Genomic DNA, 20,553 nt, shown 5'->3' with positions numbered 1-20,553 from the left:
AAAAGACAGGGAAGCTGTCACAGGAAACAGCATGTTTAATGCAGTGAACACATTTACATGAGAAACTCTTCCTGAGCTGGAACATGATTGATCGAGCTTCAACAAAAACACAAGGTAGCTATGTTATTGCAATTCACACAGAATCACACAGCATTATTTTGTTCACCAAGCAGGGTAAAAACCTTTTAAAAAGCAAGAAAGCTGTACCGTGGGATGTACAAGTTGGTGTTTTCTCCACACCTGAACCTGAAGTCGTTGACTCCTCAAGTCAAAAACACCAACTCTTTCTCCATCATTGACAAAATTGGAGCCATTTGTGTCTCTCTTTGTAAATTCACTTTTATCAAAGAAGATATAGAATCCTACTTTGTGGTAGTTTAAGCAATTTTCTAAACACATCAACACAAATCTATAAACTTTTTTTTTTTTCTACATGTGGACACCTTCAAATCTTTTTTTTTTAAGATAACACACCCATGAGATGTCTCTTCCATTGCTCCAGGATTAAATCTGCTGAATAGAGTGCAACTATGCCTGCCTACGTTTTCTGCTGCATTTGTTCCAGAAGTATTTTTCCCACTCATTTTCCCATACAAACAGTAAAAAGTGTCTTTATTAAGAAAATTTAAGCCATGAACCAAACCATGCAGTTAAGAGATGGATCACATTACAAAAACAAAAAAAATTAAGACTGTGTACTTAACGGCTTTAACATGGGAAAGAGCTACATTTCTCTCTTTTTGTTTGAGAATATTTCAAAAGGAATTATGAAGTTAAAAGCAATTATTTAAAATATAAATTAAAATAATAAAACTGATAGCATCGACATAAGGAAATACCAGTGCCACAATGGAGAAAAACAAGTCCTAAATGGAGAAAATGGATGGGATTTTTTTTTTTTTGCAACCCGTGTTGCACTCTATTTCACATACATACTGTAAAGGCTTTTTTAAATGAATGCAGTTTTAGCAGAAACCTATACAGCATTCAGGAAGCTAATGATCTGTAAAATGGTTTAGTTTTTCACTGTCCATCCCTATGGTGGATGAGTTCAGTCTTTTACCTCATTATAAATTAGCCTTTGAATTTAGTGAATGCACATCATTTAGCCTGTGAATTGTACTCATGGGATCCATAAATGTTCCCAAAGCAGACTCAAAACTTGATTTATTGTTTTGATTTCTTTTCTCTGTGACTAAGTGTCAATCCATTTAGTGTCAGGGCAAAAATAACTACAAACTAAAACATAAGTTTCTGTTTCAATTCAGAGGACACAAAAGTGAAGGGGCAGTTCGTGAAGGGGCAGTTCACCCCAAAAAATATTATTTACTCCCAAAACAACATTAGGATCAACCTATCACTGACGGTCGAAACAAGAAAGTATTACACATCAAGCAGCTTATATGCTTCCTGGTAATTGCCATTGCACTGTTTGACGATCTCTTCCAGCATATCAAGCTCATAGTATGGAAACCTGTTCTGGAGTTTCATTAGGGCCCACATGTGGCCACAATCTACAAGGGGAAAAAACAAACAAACAAATTATTAATATTCAGTAGTGTAACTAATATCTCCATAGATGAATCACTCTACGTTAGCATTTCCATGCACAAGATGTGAGTGCGAGCCTGCCAAAAATGATGAGCAACCATGGTCACTTGTTCCTAGACTTCAGGTCCTGAAGCTCTCACACACATCCTTCTAATAATGTGCAGCTATGCAGCACTGCAACGCAAGATTGACCTCCCTGCTGGTTCATCTGGTTCATGGAGCAGGACAGACAGGGTGGGAGAACTCGTCTCCACCGCAGTGCTTCTGCCAGCCTGTTCCGCAAACAACGGCATCTTGATCCCACACTAAACCACACACTAATGGACCAAACTAGCACTATGGCAGACAGATGTCCCATACACAGATCCCAGGAATGCAGGATAGATGGGAAGGCCGTCATTGGACATAAAAGCCAACAGAAAATAAATTAAATTAGGCCTATGGTAAAAGGATGACAAAATACTTATGGCAATAATTCAAACAAACAGAATAAGTGTTCGATCAAGGTATACATTTTATTGGTAAACTACATGTATTTCTGGGGACTGGAACCAACAACTTTGCTAGCGCTATGCTTTTGAAGTTGACCTACAGGAACATAATTGAAGAAGAAGTGGGTATTTTTTTTATCATAGTTTAATGTGTAGCGCCAACTGTAAGTAATCCATTCGTAGGTTGATTTATGGGTGGAGTTATTCGGAAAATGGAAGTCATTATTTTTGTGGTCACATTCAGCGATGTTAGTGGAGCAGAAATTACTCACTTCACCTTTAAGAATATACAGCTTGAATTTAGTATAGCAAGATGTATTAGACACTACAGGCAGTGGTCAATTTTATGATTTTGGGCTATTTCGCTTTTATGACTTGACTTCCATCAAACTAATGGAAAGAAAACATCCAAAATACACATTTGATTGTTCATTATTAGACATGATATATTTGAATCAATACATTTCAATTACAAAGCATATCTTTAAAGACCATTTTCTCAAAATATTCCATTCCAGTAGCACTTACATGGCTCTTTCCAGTTTTATTCCAATCTTATGTTATAAAGGTTTTAGTAAAGGGGTGTGTTCAGATTTCATTTGCATGATATATATTTAACATTTTAAGTTTACGCTAAAATAAAAATTGCCCCATGATTTATTCTCCCTCAAGCCATTCTAATTATATTTGACTTACAAATACTTTTAAGGGTTAAAATGGCATTAATGCTACTCTTCATAATAACGCCTAGGGTAACATGGAAAAAAAGATATTGTTAAAATAGTTGTAAAAATAAGTATTCTTGTAGCTTTGTGAAATTATGGTTGAATCACTGATTTTGTCTTTTCTACGTTTATGTGACTATACTGTGGTAGGACCCTTTTTTTGTCTATGAAAGGTCAGAAAGCTCTCAGATTCCATAAAAAATGTTTTAATTTGTGTTCCAAAGATGAGCAAGAGTCTTATGGGTATGGAATTATATGATGTTGAGTAATTAATGGTAAAATTTTAATTTTTGAGTGAATTGTCTCTTTAATCCATCAACATAATGAAACCATGATTTTGACTCTGGCTTCCAATATTCAGATTTCTGTTATGTAAATATATGCAATAATTGCATACAAAATTAGATGATGCCTCACTGCATATGACATTTCAGAAAACCTTTCATAAAAATCAACTGCCTTAATGTACTGTGATTGGTCAAATAGAAAAATCACATATGTACATATGTAACCCTTGTTTGAGGGGAGTTCAACAGGATCTACTGTATGAACACTGTAGAGCAGTTAACAAGCTGACCAGGCCTCTCAGTGCCTCTATCCATTTGAGCTGAGAACACCTAGCGAATGTGTTAGGGGTCGCCCAGCCCACAGCTCAGGATGCAACACTTCTTGTAAAGTGTACCTGTAACCTGAGGGGGCAGAGCACACCCTGTGCCCTTTCTGCCAGCGTCTGTGACAGACAAAGAGCTGGTTTGAGGTCCTGAAGCTCTGCCTCTTCCTGGGAAGGTACAGTGGGGTATTCAACCTTATCGCCCCATTAAGGAATATTGTTGACCAGGTCATGCTTCCCAACTAACCTCCCATATATGGAGTCATGGTTAGCAGCAATAACAGCCACATAGATTTTGAGGGTGGAGGGAGACAGCATTCTCTTAAACCCTTACTGCAGGAATGACAGCACAACTCTGATTGGGTGTGATGAGCAGGTTCCACTTCACGTCTCATGGACACTGATCTCTCTGAAACAGTGGTGTCAATTACCATGGTTCCATTCAGGGACCTGATATGGAGTTTCCAGAGGTCTGGAATGTGGGTGCCAAAGGGTCCAGAGGATCCTTCCTTAGAGGAATCGGCTAAAGAGTGGCTGGGCATCCGTTCTGGGAACCAGGTCCGGGTGGGCCAATAGGGTGCCACCGACCAGACCTGTTCCTCGTCCTCTATGACCTTGCATAGTCTCTGTGCCAGAAGGCACACTGGGGTATACACATACTTGTGCAAGCCCCATGAACCTATAAAGGAGAAAATTTTTTAGGAGAAAAAGCTCTTTTAGTGCGCTGAGGCGCACAGGGGAGATGGCCGCTTTGCCACAACAGGTGGGTAGTGTATCTTGATGTGGCCGTCCAGTCAACAAAAGAATGAACCACCACCGCTGAAATGCCATACGCCAGCCACTGCTCGAAAGTAAGCCAATCCGGAGAACGATCATAACCACTCAGCTCTGAAGCAAAAAGCTGAATATGCGCTGCACCAGCTGCTCATTTATTCTCACGCTGTGATCAGCTGCAGCTGGATGCGATCAGCGCAGGCCAGAGTGCATTGGCTTGTTTTTATACACTCAAAGTAGATTGGTCTGTTGAAGCGAGATCCCAATTCGCCGGTCACTGATGTGCTCTAAAGGGTTTTGTTCAGATTTAATTTGCATGATATATATTTGAGATTTTAAGAGATAGTTCACACCAAAATAAAAATTTTCTAGGTATATATGACTTACAAATGCATATAAGGATTAATATTTACTCTATTCCCCTGTAATTTTACTCTATTGCCTTAAACATGGAAAGCTTCTAATATCTCTTCCTTCAGCCCGTTAATCATGGTTCATGTGCTACAGCATCATAAGCCAGGGCAGGTCCTGTATCTACTGTGAGTAAGCCAAACCGCAGCCAGACGAGAGGTCATTCTGAGACTCTCTTGGTCTGGAGACAAACACATCTAATGTTTCTGGTAATCAGAGACAGAGGTGTGAGTTTGAGAATCGGAGGACCTGGCTGACCCCAAGCCTCAGCTGAGGATACAACCTTTGGTCCTTGCAGTGATTCAGATGCAAGTGATGCTGAACACACAAACATAATGTGTCATTAGGCATTTGAGAAGATATGCAGACTGTTTCGAAGTGAATGGCACATTAGTCCCACACCATCACACAGCAGCTCCACACACACAGATGGAAAAGCTGGCCGTAACAGCCACACCTCTTGGCATTAAAATAGGTGAAGATCTCCACATATGGAGCTAGATTCAGGCTGAATCGGACCATAAGTCATTTGCAAATCCCACTAAGGAGGCTAAAGCAATAAGTGTGAATCATACAATTCCATGCCTTTTTGGTCAGAACAGAATAAGCAATAGTTCTCCATTCCCGGATAGGAAGTAAATTCAGTATGTGATCAATCCATCACATCAAAAGAGAAATGTAAACTCTGCCATTATTTACTCACTGTCATGTCGTTCCAAACCTTTTTCAGCAGAACACATGAAGACATTTTAAATCTTCACACAGTTCTTTTTCATCTAACACTCCAAAAAGTACACTATAAAAGCATTTAATCTTACCTTAAATCATTTGGTCATATGAGAACCAATGACATCTTTATGATGGTATTGAAGCCCAACCTCTGCCACTGATAGGAAAAATTACAACAACTCGTCAGTACCACTGAAGAGGTAACTGTGGACACTATATATCTCTAAAATGAGCATGTTATACCTTTAAGACATAAACCTTTTAATGGTAGGGAAAACGGGATAAAAGCTTTTAAAGGCATGAAAATTAGGACATGTATAAAAAAATGGAGACAGGCTGAATGAAAATGCAGATTTCTTTTCAGTAGCTGACCAGTTTTGTTTATTTCACGAGATATTTTGGTGTGAATAGGCCTTGCCCCAGTGAGAAGAGTTAACTAAAACCACTTAAAGTGTTACTTGACATTAAATAATATTAACTGCAATACAATATAAAAATGTAAAAAAAGTTCAACATTTTTCTTTTTTTGTCGATGTTGTACTAAAGCAAAGTTACATTTAGTAAAACAAAAAACAAAAAAACAATTAGTTAGTTATTACTACACAAAACTTTAAAACTTATATAATTTTCTAAGTTCTATATATACGTTTTGGAACTAATAAAATAAACTAATAATAAAAAAAAAATCTGCTTTGATTTGAGAATGAATAATGACTTATGTATGTTCCTTGAGCAAACATTTTGCTTCAGAAGCCTTAAAATATAGTACACACGTCATATGGACTGCTTTTATGGTGCTTTTTGCACTGACATACAGACGTAGACTGTCTTTTTATGGAAAAGAGCTGCATGAAGATTCTCCCTGTGTGTTCTGCAGAAACAATAACAGCATACGGGTTTACAGCTACATGAGGGTAAGTAAATACTGACCGATTTTCATTTTTGGATGGACTATTTCTTTAACCCGCACTGCAGCAAGTCAAGTCTGAAGACAGAATGGCACAGTTCCAAGTAATGACAATGCAGCCAGACTGGATCTGGAAGAGCTAACCGATGTTTTTGTTTCAGCAGTCGCTTCAGACATAGAGTTAATGAATCTGTTGTCAGACAGGCATGCCAATAATTCAAGCTTCTCCCAAGCCAAATGAGTTTACTTTACAGCAGGCACTTCGGACCTCAAAACAATCTAGAGTAAAAACCATCAACCACGCAGCTCACTGCTAATGAGTTTGTCTCTTACTGACTCATTGACATTAACCTCTCATAACACTGACAGTTTGAATATACAGGGGCATCTTAGAGCATCACATTTCTTGCGTGCTGGGACATTTTTATTTATACAATGTGTTATGTTGTCCGGCACCGGGGGTGTGAGATCTGTTTAATCTCACACACAAGTGGAGGCTTTGAGATTCAAGAAGTCGACGCAATGGAGACATTTCCAGAGGTGCTGTGAAACGAAACAGACCTAAACACACACAGTGCCATGGCAGATGCATATAAATCTTGTTTAAGACTCACCATCCTCCTCTCCACAGTCTGTGTGGAGCTGTGATGGGTTGGGTACTCTGGATAAGGCTGTATCCTGCGGTTCATCATCGTCATCGTCGTCGTCATCATCATCACCATCATCCAGCGAGATGCTTTCAGGGGTTTGGGTTACGGGTTCAGGCACCCTACCTGAACTACTTCCCTCCAGACGATCTAGAAAGGCCATGTTCACCCTAAAGAGAGCAATATGTCATCAGAACGTTTCGCAACTTCTTCCAAGCAATGAAATTCTCCTAACTGAGTAGTACAGTGGGATTCAGATGTCTGAAAACACGTTATAATTCCAAATATTTTCCAATATTAAACAGGTAAAGTATAATTTTAAATTATAGTAATAGGACTAGTCTAGGACTAGGCTTAAGCTTTGTCTGTGAAACCAGGACTGCGTTCTTAAATTACACAAGCATATAAATAAAGTATGCTATTTGTCTATTAAGTATTTTTTCACTTAAGTGTATTTCTTTTTCACAAATGTGCCATGAAACCTGTATGGCTTTCTTTTCTTTCCATGGAACACTGATCTTTTCCAGCTGAGAATCAAATGCTGATCCCCATCAACTTCCAATGTGCAGCTTTTAAAATTTCTGCTAAATATCTCCTTTGGTGTTTCACGGGGGGAAATCATATACTTTATGACACGTTTTTTTCCCCCGTCATTTTAATACACAATGCTCCCCTAAAACAACTGGAGAACCTGATCATCAGGTTTTACACAAACTAATGGAGTTCACGCAGTCATTGTGGAGTCATTAGAACAACCAAAACGCTAAAGCATTCTGAAATTCATGCTATTTTTCCAATTGAACTTTTCATTCAAATTGAAATGTTGACAATATAATTTGTAATGAAAAAATAGCATCAAATTAGAAAAATGCATAATATAAGCATTTTTACTAGTGGTCTCAGACTCCTTTATTAATTCTGACAGTCATGGCTTTCTTAGCGGTCTGTCATGATTGGGAGCCCATACCGCCGATGGTCAGCTTCGGTCTGTCTCTTCCTGTCCTCCTCCTGTTGTTTTTGTTTTTCCTCCAAAATTTCTGCCTGGAAAGAGTAAGTTAATGAAAATTTCATCTCCAACAGAAATGTCTCCTCTACTTATGTAAAGGGATTCAAGCTCTGTGGCTATAACAATTTAATGACATATTTGCATGAATAAACAACAATATCAACGTGACAGGCCAGGCTGACCTTTTGTCCTCAATGCATATCAGTGAATTAAGTTCGTGTTTGACCGACATAGAGGCATTCAAAGCCACAGAAATACCACTATACAGCCAGCTGGAAAACACCTACACTACTCCATCCATGACTACCTCCTATAACCTAGAACATGCTAATCAATAGCATATGCTAGGCAGAGTTAGTTATTTTTCTTGGCAAAGTCCGGGCATTTTGCTGTGGTGTTCCTGCGAACCAAAAGTGGAGGTGATGTTCGTAAGTTCAGAACATCTGTTACATCTTTACCTTTCTCCTCTGCTCCTCTTTCTTCTTAAGCAGGTCAGCGTTCTCCTCCTCTCTTCTGGCTTCTCTGTACTCATGACTTTTAGTCTGTGAAGAAACAGTGGCCACACAATGAAATCTAGGAATGTGTCTTTTTTTTTTTTTTTTTTTTTTTTTGACTATACTGGCTTTCTCAAATGCCCTGAATAATACATGGGCACACGTTTCTTAAAGTGCGGTCACTTTTGCTGTTGCTGTGCAAAATTTATTGTGCGAAATCCAGTTATTTTAATAGGAATCTGGGCAACTGGGAGCTTCACGTGAGGGGAAATAACTTCAAGTTTTGCTCATTTTTATGTTGGTCATATGAATTTGCCACATTGAGCAACAAAAACCTGCTTGGGTTGGAAAAGATTCCTGTGTGAGTGCTGCTTACATTTTTCACTCTCATTATTAAAACCTAATAAAAAAACACTTTTTTTACACATGAAATTTAATTCCAATTTTACTAATGTGGCCTCGCCCTTTGCTTTTATTCACATAGGATGCATTTCGTGATAATCTCAAAACATCTCTTAAAAATGCAATGCTCGTGGAGGAAGACATTCACTTTGATGCAATGGCCAAATACTTTCTAAATATGAAATATAAATGATTCATTTGCTGCTTATTAATAATTAGTACGGTAGTTGTTACGGTAGGATACTGGGGAGTCCGGTGATAAAAGGCTATAGTAAGAAGGTTCCGGATTAAAACAAAGAGTAGTACATCTAGAACCGGTCATGGTTGCATGGTTAAAGACATCAGAGGCAGTTATTAGCAAGTAAACTAGTTATCAGCATCCAAAACTTTATGATTTATGTGTTATGAAAAGTAATCACTTGAATTGTGTAAATCTGGGAGAAAAAGATGTAGCACTTTATTTTAAGTGTGTCCATAATACAGAGTAATTACCCTGTTATGCATGTAGTAGTAGCCCTTGTACTTACACAAAACAAAATGTGCTTACCATGTAACTAAGTTATTACAGTTTGTAATTATGCAGATGTAATAACAAGCTACTGGTGCGCATATGTAACACACCGAGTCTGTTACACAGCTACTTATGTAAACCAGGTTTTAAGTATTACCAAAATAAATTTCAATTACGATTTGAGCTAAAATAAAAATCTGATTGTTTATTATTAATAATAAAGATCATAATATGTTTTGTCATTTTAAAGTATGATGGTATTATTGCGATAATATTTTGATTGATTTATTCAATTAAAAAAAGAGTGTAAAAAAAGGTAAAAAAGTCTAATAGTGCACTCCAAAAGCGAATGCAATTATTCAAGAGAGCAGATTACATACAAAGTCATGTAAATATGCAAATGTACATTGCAAGCCGAGGTGAGTGATGTGCATTGGCCAACGTGATTACCACAAACATGCAATACACACCAATACACACCTCAATCACTGAAAAGTTTCAGGTTAGATGGAAAATTTACATAACGTGTTGTTATAGTTGTTACAGCTTACTGACACATCCGGTTGTATCAGAAAATGGAGGATAGAATTACACTATGTTTTAATTTGCATAACATAAAAGAAACGATCGATGCAAGTGCGTTTATGATAACGCAATGCAAATATTCACTTTGCTTTTGGTCTGCACACACCATTACAACAGAACACACCAATCATTAAGTCATTAATTGTGAACCATCCTTAGATAAATCCACGCAATACAATACGACCCCTGAGGGTGAGCCCATCGCATATTTCAGCGCAAAACTGGGTGTCAGCTGTGATGTTTCTCTAAAATTCTCATGGCCCTGTTCAAAAAGACTCGCTGAGGAGGGGCGAGCAGAGAGCCTGGAAGCTGAAGAGATCCTTTGTGTGTTTGGTCAGACGGCCCGGGGACAGCAAGCAGGGGCTGCTCTGTTTGAAATGGCCAGAGAGTAAGGGGAATAGGTGGGACGACCTGGGCCTGGCATCCTGGGAAGCCAATACAAAGGATCCTTTGCACAAACAGAGGATATGGAGGAGATTAATCTGTCTTGTGGAAGCATCACTGAAAGCATAACAATTCTCAGTGGCCACAAAACCACATCAAGAACCCGTCTTTCCACAAACACTTTGATCGGCAGGCCTACGACATTTAGGTTGGAGCGTTTCATTACTTGGCCTGGAGGTCGTCCAGCCACTTAAGTCAATACAGCAAGAGAAAGCACAATCGAAGGGCCTCCTCTCCTGTTAAGCAGAGAGAGCCAACGCTATGCTCAAAACGCTATCGCATGTGTTGTGTACCACGGCCCCACGGCCCAAATGCATGATCTGTCTATTAGAGGGATTTTCCCCATTAGTCATCCAGAGGGAAGTCCTCGAAAGTCTCAAACAGGGAACAATTGCAGACCAGTTTTGAAAGCCGCACAACAAAACATTCTTTGCTTGACACGAGACGATGCCGATTCTTAACAGTGCTGTCAGATGCCACTTTTAGTGGTTTGTACAACATAAGAGGCAGCCCTCAAACCTCTCATGGTCAGCCCTGCCCTCAATCCCCACCAGTCGTGGTCAGAAATTAACCAGGGCTCGGGGCAAATTACCAGCCAATGTGACAAAAACATCCCTGCAGCAAAGTCTTCTATATGATCTGTTAACTAACATTTTCTATTTTTCATTACATTTAATTCTAGGCCCCTGTAGTGATCTCTGTAGACACTGTAATCACACTGTCACTACAGGACAATCAGCTTTGTGATGTAAAATAGCGATGAATGTGAAGAAAGCACACCTAAAAAAACGAATATGACTATACTGAGTGAACCTAACATGAATATATTATCCACAACAGTCAGTATATTTATACCTGTACCAGATCTAGACAGGTGGAGCTGGGGAAGAAGTAGGGAAATGCTATTTTAAGGTCATTGTACACTGTTAATAGACTATATGGTGTTAATGGACTATATGGTGATGTATATATTAAATATTTTAATGATGCATTAGCACCAGATTTGATTAGTTGAAAGAAATCACAGCAATGAATGTTACCAAAGAATTATATTTTGGATAAATGCTGCTCTTTTGAACTTTCAGTTCAAATAAAGCTGAAAAAATTGCATGGTTTCCACAAAAATAGAAGCAGCACAGCTGTTTTCAACTGTGATGATAGTAAAACAAGCAAATCAGCATTATGTAATATGGAAATCTGCATATTTAAATGATTTCTGATCAGATCATGTCACACTGAAGACTGGAGTGATGAGATTCTGGAAAATAGGCTTTGCAATCACCGCAATAATTGAAAATATAGGAATATAGAATCAACATATCAACAAAAGCAGCCATGGTGAGCATATGAGACTTTATTCAAAGGCATTGAAAGTCTTGTGCTACGCTGTCTTGGCTGTCTTTGCTTATTTAGCTAATTCACATTTGTTTTGACTTCTTGCCATAACTTTTCCCAGTCGAGAATAAGGGGTTAAACGTTACCCCCTGATGAAAGCGCTCCAGCATTGTGGAGTTCTTCATACTTATGTTGACTCTTCAAACAGAACTTTAGCGAAAAGGTTTGCCATAAAAAAAATAAAAATACCGACACTGCATGATTTATATCTCAGTATTTGGTGACCGCAAGAGCATTCTGAAGCATACTGAACCTGCTCAGAATTCAAGTAAAATCATGTGGCTTCGCTGTATTTTACACCTCTAAACGCATCCTGTCAGATTGCTTATGTCACAGGCTCAGCCTCTGGCTCGTTTCCAGGTACTTTTACTCAAACCATACAGGTTATTCCACACCAGTCTCTCTTTTCGTTGCATTCTCACAGACCCCTCTCTGCCTTCTGTGAGGCGTGCTCGCTGTGAACTCTGGGAAGTCCCCTGAACTCTGCTTGCCTCACCATTCAGAAGCAACACTTGCGTCTTTGCGCTGGCTGACCGTGAAACGGAAGGCTGCGTGTGTTTACAGCAGAGGAAGCTCTATGATGGACTCAGTCAGAGATCTCCGGTGAGAGGCTAATGAGGAGATAATTGGAGGGGACCGAGCTCTGCAGCAGGCCGGCTTCTCCGCTGCAGTCCAGTGTGCCCTGTCAAGGAAAGCTCCCGAGGGAGCACTGTTTGCTTTGAAAACATGTATCAAAGACAGATCAATTGGTGTGAATTATTCCAGTGCCTTGGGCTGTAACCTCAGTGCCACAGCTATGCACGAGAGGCTTGAACTCAGGCCTATGGAGCACACAGTGCATTTTTGGCCTCTGTCTTACCCAGGATGATGCTGGTATGGAACTGCTTGCTGCCATAGAAACACTACTGCTGGACCTCTCGAATCTTTGAAGAAACTCCTCGGTTTTCCTGCAGGAGGAAGGGACATAATTGTGATTACAGGGATAGTTCATCCAAAAAATGAAATTCTGTCGTCATTTACTCATCCTCATGCTGTTCCAAACCCATATGACTTTGTTTCGTCCAGAAATCACAGAAAAAAACATGCACTGTGTTCTAAAGCATGTGTAAGTTCTCTGAGGAAAAGACAGACATTTAAGCGAATTTAAGTTGCTTTTCACAGACTGTCTCGACTGTTAAAAACTATATAATTAATTTTTAAAATAATATACGTAATATAGTACTCGTTAAACTGGCCTTCAACCATGCACATTAATTTGAATATTCAGTGTTAACATATAGTATTAACATACAGTATTTATTATAAATCATTTTGATGTTAGATGTAATTTAGTTTCAATACAATTTGTTGCAAAGCAGCTTTACAGGAAATTGCATTTCTACATTATATTTAGTAATAGCTCATCAATGGTGACTATGTCAAGTTAATGTACATACGGCAGAAATGTCCAATAGAAATCAGCTAATGACAATCAATAAGATCATGAACACTAATAACAGCAACTATGAAACGCCGCAATCTAACTTACAGCAAACTTTGGTAGTTCTGCATGTTGTTTCAAGGATAACTAATCATGATTATTTACACAAACTTGTGTGATTAGTTAGTTTATATATAATTTATAATGATATAATTTTCTTTGCCCTGTATAAGGTCCAGTATCTTCAGTATTCTAGGTCTGGTCTACTTTGTCTTCCGTAGATGTTACGTTAAATGTTATGATTTGGATAGGGATAGGTCACCCAAAAATGCTAATATTTGGCATCATTTGCCTCATGTTGTTCTAAACCTGTCTAAATTTTTTGTACACAACAGCAAATACTTTGAAAATGCTGGAAATCACACAGCTGATGGTCCCTATTGACTTGCATTGTATTCCTTTCCCAACTATGGAACTCAATGGTGACCAACAACATTTTGATTCTTCAAAATTCTTTAGCATCTTTGTATTCGATCCTCTTTTGTATTCCTAAGAACGTAACTAGTATTCAAAATACGAAATAAATGTATATAGGTTTAGAATGACGTAAAAGTAAGTAAATGATGACAGTATTTTTATTATGCCTTTAAAAGTTAAGCCAAAAGGGAATCATTTTAAAGAAGAAAAACTTGTATGTATTTGTGTATTCATTCATTCAAATTGGAGCTTAGAAGCCTCTGGTCAGCTTTCACTCTGTTATAAAGAGCAGTAGGAGAATCTAATTTCTTTTGTTTTCTGCTTCGAAGGAAATAAAGTTGGGTTTGTGGTGAAACAATGGTAAACGATGAAAGAGGCCTCATTGCCAGCGGCATCTTGTAGGATTCCTTTCTGTGTTTTTAAATGATCTCTTCACGGGTTCTAAACAAAAGGCATATTTTTCATTGATCTTGGGCCTGTGCATTCAGGGTTATTGTTTTTGGACAATGGCCAACAGCTTAACACCCTGCTTCCTCTTTTAACCAGAGCACATTTTTTATCTGGAAAGGCGTAGAAAAAATGCTCACGTACATTTGCTTGTCATGTTGGTAAAGCTTCTTTCTCTGTACGTCTTCTTGCTTTTTCCTCATCTCTAGTTTAGTGGCCTGCAATGCATTAGACAAGATATGTGCACTTCATTCTCTTTCAGCTTATGATGCAAATGAACTGCAGTATAATAATGTTTAAGCATTCGGATCAGCTTGACATACAGCTGTAAGATTATCTCATTCAGTGCTGTGAGTTTATAGTGGAAGGTTCAGTTCTGACTGACCAATGGCCAATCTGCATTTTTGCATTTCTATTTAACTAGTCAGCGCCACAGATTGTTTCACCCCACATGAAAGTTTCATATTCAGTTATTCTGTTGAGCTTTCCAAAGGCATGAAAACCTTTCTATTACCAAACAAAGCATTTTATCTATTAAAATTATTCCTGCCTTGTGTCATTCTTCAGCTAAAACAGCATGCCATTTGCAGTATAATAGCAGCATTTGGCACATCATCACTAAGCTGAACATTTTCTCTTTACATGTAATGTCATCTGGACATTTGACATGAAAATAAATATGTACCCTACCGCTAAAATGTTTGGGCTTAGTATGATTTTTCGCGGTTTTTAAAGATGTTTCTTATGCTCATCAAGGCTAAAATTATTTGATCAAAAATACAGAAACAAATTTTAGATTGTAAAATACTATTTCAATTCAAAAGAATTGTATTCTATGTGAATGTATTTTAAAATGTAATTTATTCCTGTGATACAAGGATACGTTTTAAGCATCATTATTACATCTTTATATTATTACATATATACATCTTTATGGTCTTTCAGAAATCATTCAAATATGCTGATTTATTATCAGTGTTGAAAACAGCTATTTTCAGGATCCTTTGATCAATAAATAGTTAAAAAGTAAAATAGAAAGTTTTCAACAATTTTCTGTACATTTTTATTCTTTCTTTTTGGCGGAAATTCACCAAGGATGTGTTAAATTCATAAAAAGTGATAGCATTTAACAGATTTACATCGTTATAAAATATTGATTTCATGAATAAATGCTGTTCTTTTAAACATCTTTTTAAAGAATCCCCCAAAAAATATTCCAAATGTTCCAAAAAATATTTTGCAGCACATTGATAATTCTAATAATAAATCATCTTATTAGAATGATTTCTGAAAGATCATGTGGCACTTAACACTGGAGTAACAGCTGATGAAAATTTAGCATTGTATCACGGGAATAAATTATATTTTACATTATATTAACATTTTTGCAATTTGCAATATTACTGTTTTTTTTTTTGATCAAGTAGAGAATACAAATGTTACTAATCCCAAACCTTTGAGCTGTAGTGTATATGGTAACACTTTAATTTTGTGAGCAATTATCACTATAAACTAGTTGCCTTGCATGCATATTACTTGCATATTGTAAATGTATTAATTACTAATTACTAATTAGAAAAAAAGTGTTTTTGCAATTTTTGATTAAAAATGTTTGATTCATCTTTGCATTTTAATTATATTAATCTAATTGTCGTTTAATTGCATGAAATTATATTGATATTAATTTTGAACCACATATTTTCATAGTGTTGTCATTCTTTTGTCGTTCCCAGATTGCACTGGCTCTGCATTTGTACTCTCAACGATGTCAATAAAGTTAAACCTAATCTAATTAAAAACCTTTTCTTTAACTGTTTTTCATTTCCAGTATTCCAAATCCCGAAATCCCTAAAGTAAACCGTTATTACACGACGAGAACGGCCAAACGGTGACCGGTGCATGTTTTAGCAAATGAACTGTGGCCGCTGGAATAATTATACTCATCAATCACGCAAAAACTCATGCAGCAGCAGCAGCAAGGAAGAAGTCTAATATAGGATTTAATTGCAAAGGGCATAACTTGTAAGTTGCCTGCAGTGACATCTGGAGTTATAAAGTCTGAATTACAAAGGCATCATAAAAAAAATAAAAAAAAAACACTGAATCCAAACACAAGCCAGATGCCTATATGAAGTTTTGCAGATGCACGAGAATAACACGATGCCCTGCAGAAACGCTCTAAAAATCAGATGTAAACAATTTCTTGGGCTGTACCTTCTCTCGTTGCAAGGCCTTCATCCTCTCATTCTCCTCCTCCTCTGCCTGTCTCTTCTTTTTATCCATTTCCTCTTTTTGAAGCTGTGGAGATATTTAAATGTACCGTAAGCATGCAACACACCACAAGTATTCGGGAAAGGATCCAGAAATTTTAAACAGGTACCTTTTTTCTCAGCTTTGACTGGCGGGATTCCGCCTGCTGTCTCTGTCTGACTTCTGCCAGTGATACTGCGCCACCTGTGAGAGGGAATACATTAGCATGTTCCTTTCCTTTTCTTTGTATCTTTTTTTTTCGTATCAGGACTTCCATATATTTCATCTCCACATTACCTAGTCTCTCTGGAGCCAGCTGAATGGGACCGGAGCGGTTCTCCTCTCTCCATCTCCTCAGATCCTCCTCTTCTTTCTGTGCAACTGCAGAGCGAGAAACAGAAATGCAGTTTATTTCTACACACAAATAGGATGTTGTGACAACGGCTGAAGATAAGGGCTGGCAATTGAAAGTTTGCAAAGTGCATGCTACTAAAGGACTACTTAATATATATTTTTAAGAGAGACATTAATTAAAGGCTAGACTAAACTACTAAACTTTTGCACAGTTCAATCCCTCCCAGTTATCCCGTTATTCAGTGCTAGATCCCGAAAGTTTGGGATCAGTGAGATGAGAAGTGTTGAGTCAGTGAGCAGATTTTGGGAATTCGGTGTTGACAGATTTCAGAGTCTACAGCAAAACTCTTCCTGGATCTACCTTCCAACCCTGATCAAACGCATCTGTCTGCAATTATCATGTGCTCCTCGATATCTTCATCAGCTGGTTAAGTTGTGTTTGATCACGGTTGGAGCTGAACTTTGTAGGAAGGCACTGTAGATCTCCAGGAACATTAAAAGTAATAGTTCACCCACAAAGAAAATTTGATCACCCTCTGGCCAAGATGTAGATGAGTTTTTGTTTGTTTTTTTTCATCAAAACAGATTTGGAGAAGTGTAGCATTATATCATATGCTCACTAATGGTTCCTCTGCAGTGAATGGGTGCCGTCAGAATAAGTCCAAACAGCTGATCACAATAAAACTCCATCACTTAAGATCTTGTGTAAGAAACAAACCCATCATTAAGAAGTTTTAACTTTAATCCATTGCTTTTTGCCAAAAATAAACCATTTCTCTTTCTTCAGTAAAAAAGTAATTAAAAAACCATTAACTGTTTTTGTCTTGTACAGAAAACACATTCTCTTCTGATTCACATGAGCCGACTTTTTCAATGGAAAAAATAATATGTACGGCTCATATTTTAGCGGCAACTCAACAATTTAAAGTTAAAAACACCTTAAAAAACATCTACAAATGTTGAGCTTTTCACTTCACAGGTCATTTCATGTGGATGACTTGCGGTTTATTGTGATGTTTTTATCAGTTGTTTGGACTCTCATTCTGACGGCACCCATTCACCGAAGAGGATCCTTTGGATACTTAATGCTACATTTCCCCAAATTTGTTCCAATGAAGAAACAAAATCATCTACATAGTGGATGGCCTGAGAGTGAGAAAATGAAACGCAAGATATAATTTTTGGATGAACTATTCATTTAGAAATCTTATCAAACAAACTAAATAAATCTTTACCCTCTAACTAAAACAAACAAAAAAAATGAATTACAGTAAAATGTTTGCTTAGATTTTTAACATGGTTCCTTTAATGTTCTTCTGTTTTATCACTGCAACACCAGCTAATTTAAAAGGCTGGGTATAAAGATCATTACTGGGTTTTTTTTTGTTGCTGTATTTAGAGGAACTCAGTATTCATTTGGTGTATGACGCTTTTCTCTGTGGCCATTTACAAATATAGCAAGTGTATAATGGCTAATGTTTTCAAATGGGTTTTAAAAGTCATGTTGTGTATTCCAGCCTTAAGACAATAATGAACTACATTAGCAACAACAACAACAACAAGATAAATTTGTCTTCTCTCGCAGACACAGATAAACATGCTGAAATAGCACCTGATGGTAGCAATTAGAGACACATCTGGATCACATGAAGATGGAAAATGCAACAACAGCCGTGTCATGACTTACTCCTCTGCAGTTTGCTCCGTCTTGATTCATCCGGTGGTATCTTGGTGTATCCATCCGAGCTGTGGGCAAATGGCATGCATTAGGTGCATTTGTTTTCAAGTTCAGACTCCATCCGTGTTGTAAACCTATCAGTCTCATGCGCCAGCAATGTCTCAAAACCGAGGTGGGGCGCAAGTCATCTTTTCTTACGTAAAGTACGAATTTTACACAAACAACTTTGGGGAACTTCCCCTCCATCCCCATCATATTTGATGGTGACGCAATACACAAATTGCGTCACACAAATAATGCAGCTGTCAAAAGCCATTTAAAAACGCATCTGTATCATAGCTGATCCCCTGACTAAAGAAATAACCTCAGATGTGCTGCATGATGACGCATAAAACAACGAGTCATGTGGTGTAAATCAAAATGATTAGAATTAGGCATGCATGATGAAACCGAACACAAATAGAAATAGCCACATAAGTTCAAGGAACAGTTCAGTACTTTACAGTAAATTATTAATTAGGCCTAATTTAATAAAAAAACGACGACATGGAAACGATTAGCTTGAATTCCCCTTACAAATAATCACCGTGCAACTAAATACCCGCAAAAATATAATATGCAACAGCTATAATCTACTACTCGAAAACTAAGCAATATGGTGTTTAAAGAGGAGAGAGGTTAAAATTGACAAAAAGCTTCTCACATCGTTAAAAAGATCGAAATGCTCATTTATTATGACTTTGCTTTTTTTGCCATTGTATCTGAACAAGTAATTACGACCGCAAAGTATGCTCGTTTGTCGAATTTATTTTATTATCTGTCTGTTTTGGCATTTGATAGGAGTATGCATTTATCCCTTTACTAAAAATAGATAATCGGTGAAATATGATATTTAACAATGCAAGCCACACATGTAAATAAAGACAAACATCTGAACAGAATTTAAGAAACGTAGACGTAGCCTGCTTAATAAAATGGGTAACACTTTGTTTCGATAGTCCACTTTACAGTAAGTAACGGCGCACCTACTAGCAGTCATTAGAGTATTATTAGACTATTATTAGACTGCATTTTGACGGGTCCACAACATACGACATACTATCAGAAACTCTGAAACTTATGTCAACTTATTCTATTAACCCTAAGCCTACCCTGAGAGTCTGCTAGTTAGTAGTTAGTAGTCATGTAGTTGCAATGAGAGTTGGCTGACATGCAGTTGATGTAGTTACCAAGTTACTTACTGTTAGTAGAATGTCTAAAGTGGACTATCAAAATAATATGTGCTATAAATATTTGGTAAGTTGAGCCAAGGGTAGAAAACATGCCTATTTTTTATATCGAAAACCTCCTATTTGTACCATCCACCAGAGGACTGCTGCATGTATTTATTTATTTGTTTGTTTCATAGTTAATTACATTTTACTAGCTTATCTATTACAAAAAGGTGTGCTTGTATAATCCAATACAATGCCTCTTCCTGTAATTTTGGACTCAGTTGCCATGGTAATATCCGTAACACCTGAGTTTCGGTTCTCCGGAATGTTTTCACAGAAACGAAAGTGAAACTAAAGTAGCTTCTGTTTAATAAACAGAGAAAGAACTATATAAATAAATATACGATTTAATGGCCAGAATGACCGATCCTTAGCTCAAACGCATCGAAATAACGATACGCGTTAAAACCTAAATATTACAAAAGAATTTAAACGTAAAATGCGTTTTAATCATGTATATTATTTTATAAATATATCGTTATTATATCAAAATACCCAGCATATGGGTGTCTAGTTCGTGATGTTTTGTTGCCGTACTTACTGTGTTGGCTGATTCTGAGGGTTTGAAGTACTGGGTGAGTTATTCTCACAGTAATTTTCATTCGTCTGCTCGCCGTCCTTCATATTGTTGTTTTGATTTATTTCATTTCCCCTATACGCCTGGCTTCCTCTAGAATAACGACTTGGATGCGTAGATCGATTCATGCTCGTTTATTCCCCTGAAGCTCGGTCCCTGACCTTTACGTACACCAGAGCACTTGATCACTGCCACTGACAGGGAGGTATGGCATTGCCTATCCTCTCTGTGTGGGATTGCCCTTTAAACACCAGTGCTTATATGCATATATATATATATATATGCGCGAAAGCTTTTTAGACACACGTTAGATGTTTATAATGATTGACATTTGCAGTTTTTTTTAGAGGTTGAGGGCACGTGAAGCTGTGGGGGTATGAAACCGCTTTGCTCT

General features: G+C 37.5%; 1 protein-coding gene across 2 annotated transcripts; it reads right to left on the bottom strand.

Moving 5' to 3' along the window:
* Positions 1–4: 4 nt before the first annotated feature.
* Positions 5–20,448, bottom strand: epsti1 (epithelial stromal interaction 1). Of its 2 annotated transcripts, XM_043248473.1 has the most exons (12): positions 20,124–20,448; positions 18,318–18,376; positions 16,574–16,657; positions 16,407–16,480; positions 16,241–16,324; positions 14,171–14,244; positions 12,542–12,629; positions 8,310–8,393; positions 7,813–7,886; positions 6,813–7,015; positions 5,381–5,448; positions 1,378–1,514 (listed from the first exon to the last, which is right to left on the bottom strand). In XM_043248473.1, exons 1-11 carry the CDS (start codon positions 20,285–20,287, stop codon positions 5,387–5,389), a joined length of 1,050 nt encoding a protein of 349 aa, XP_043104408.1. In that variant the 5' UTR covers positions 20,288–20,448; the 3' UTR covers positions 1,378–1,514; positions 5,381–5,386. The 2 variants fall into 2 exon arrangements, with proteins under 2 accessions (XP_043104407.1, XP_043104408.1); XM_043248472.1 differs by lacking the exon at positions 5,381–5,448 and having other exon boundaries at positions 5–1,514.
* Positions 20,449–20,553: the final 105 nt, after the last annotated feature.

Source organism: Puntigrus tetrazona, chromosome 9, assembly GCF_018831695.1.
Source record: "Puntigrus tetrazona isolate hp1 chromosome 9, ASM1883169v1, whole genome shotgun sequence".
Classification (NCBI taxonomy): Eukaryota; Metazoa; Chordata; class Actinopteri; order Cypriniformes; family Cyprinidae; genus Puntigrus; species Puntigrus tetrazona.
The sequence above is the reverse complement of the archived record's forward strand: the minus strand, read 5'-3'. Positions and strand labels throughout refer to the sequence as shown.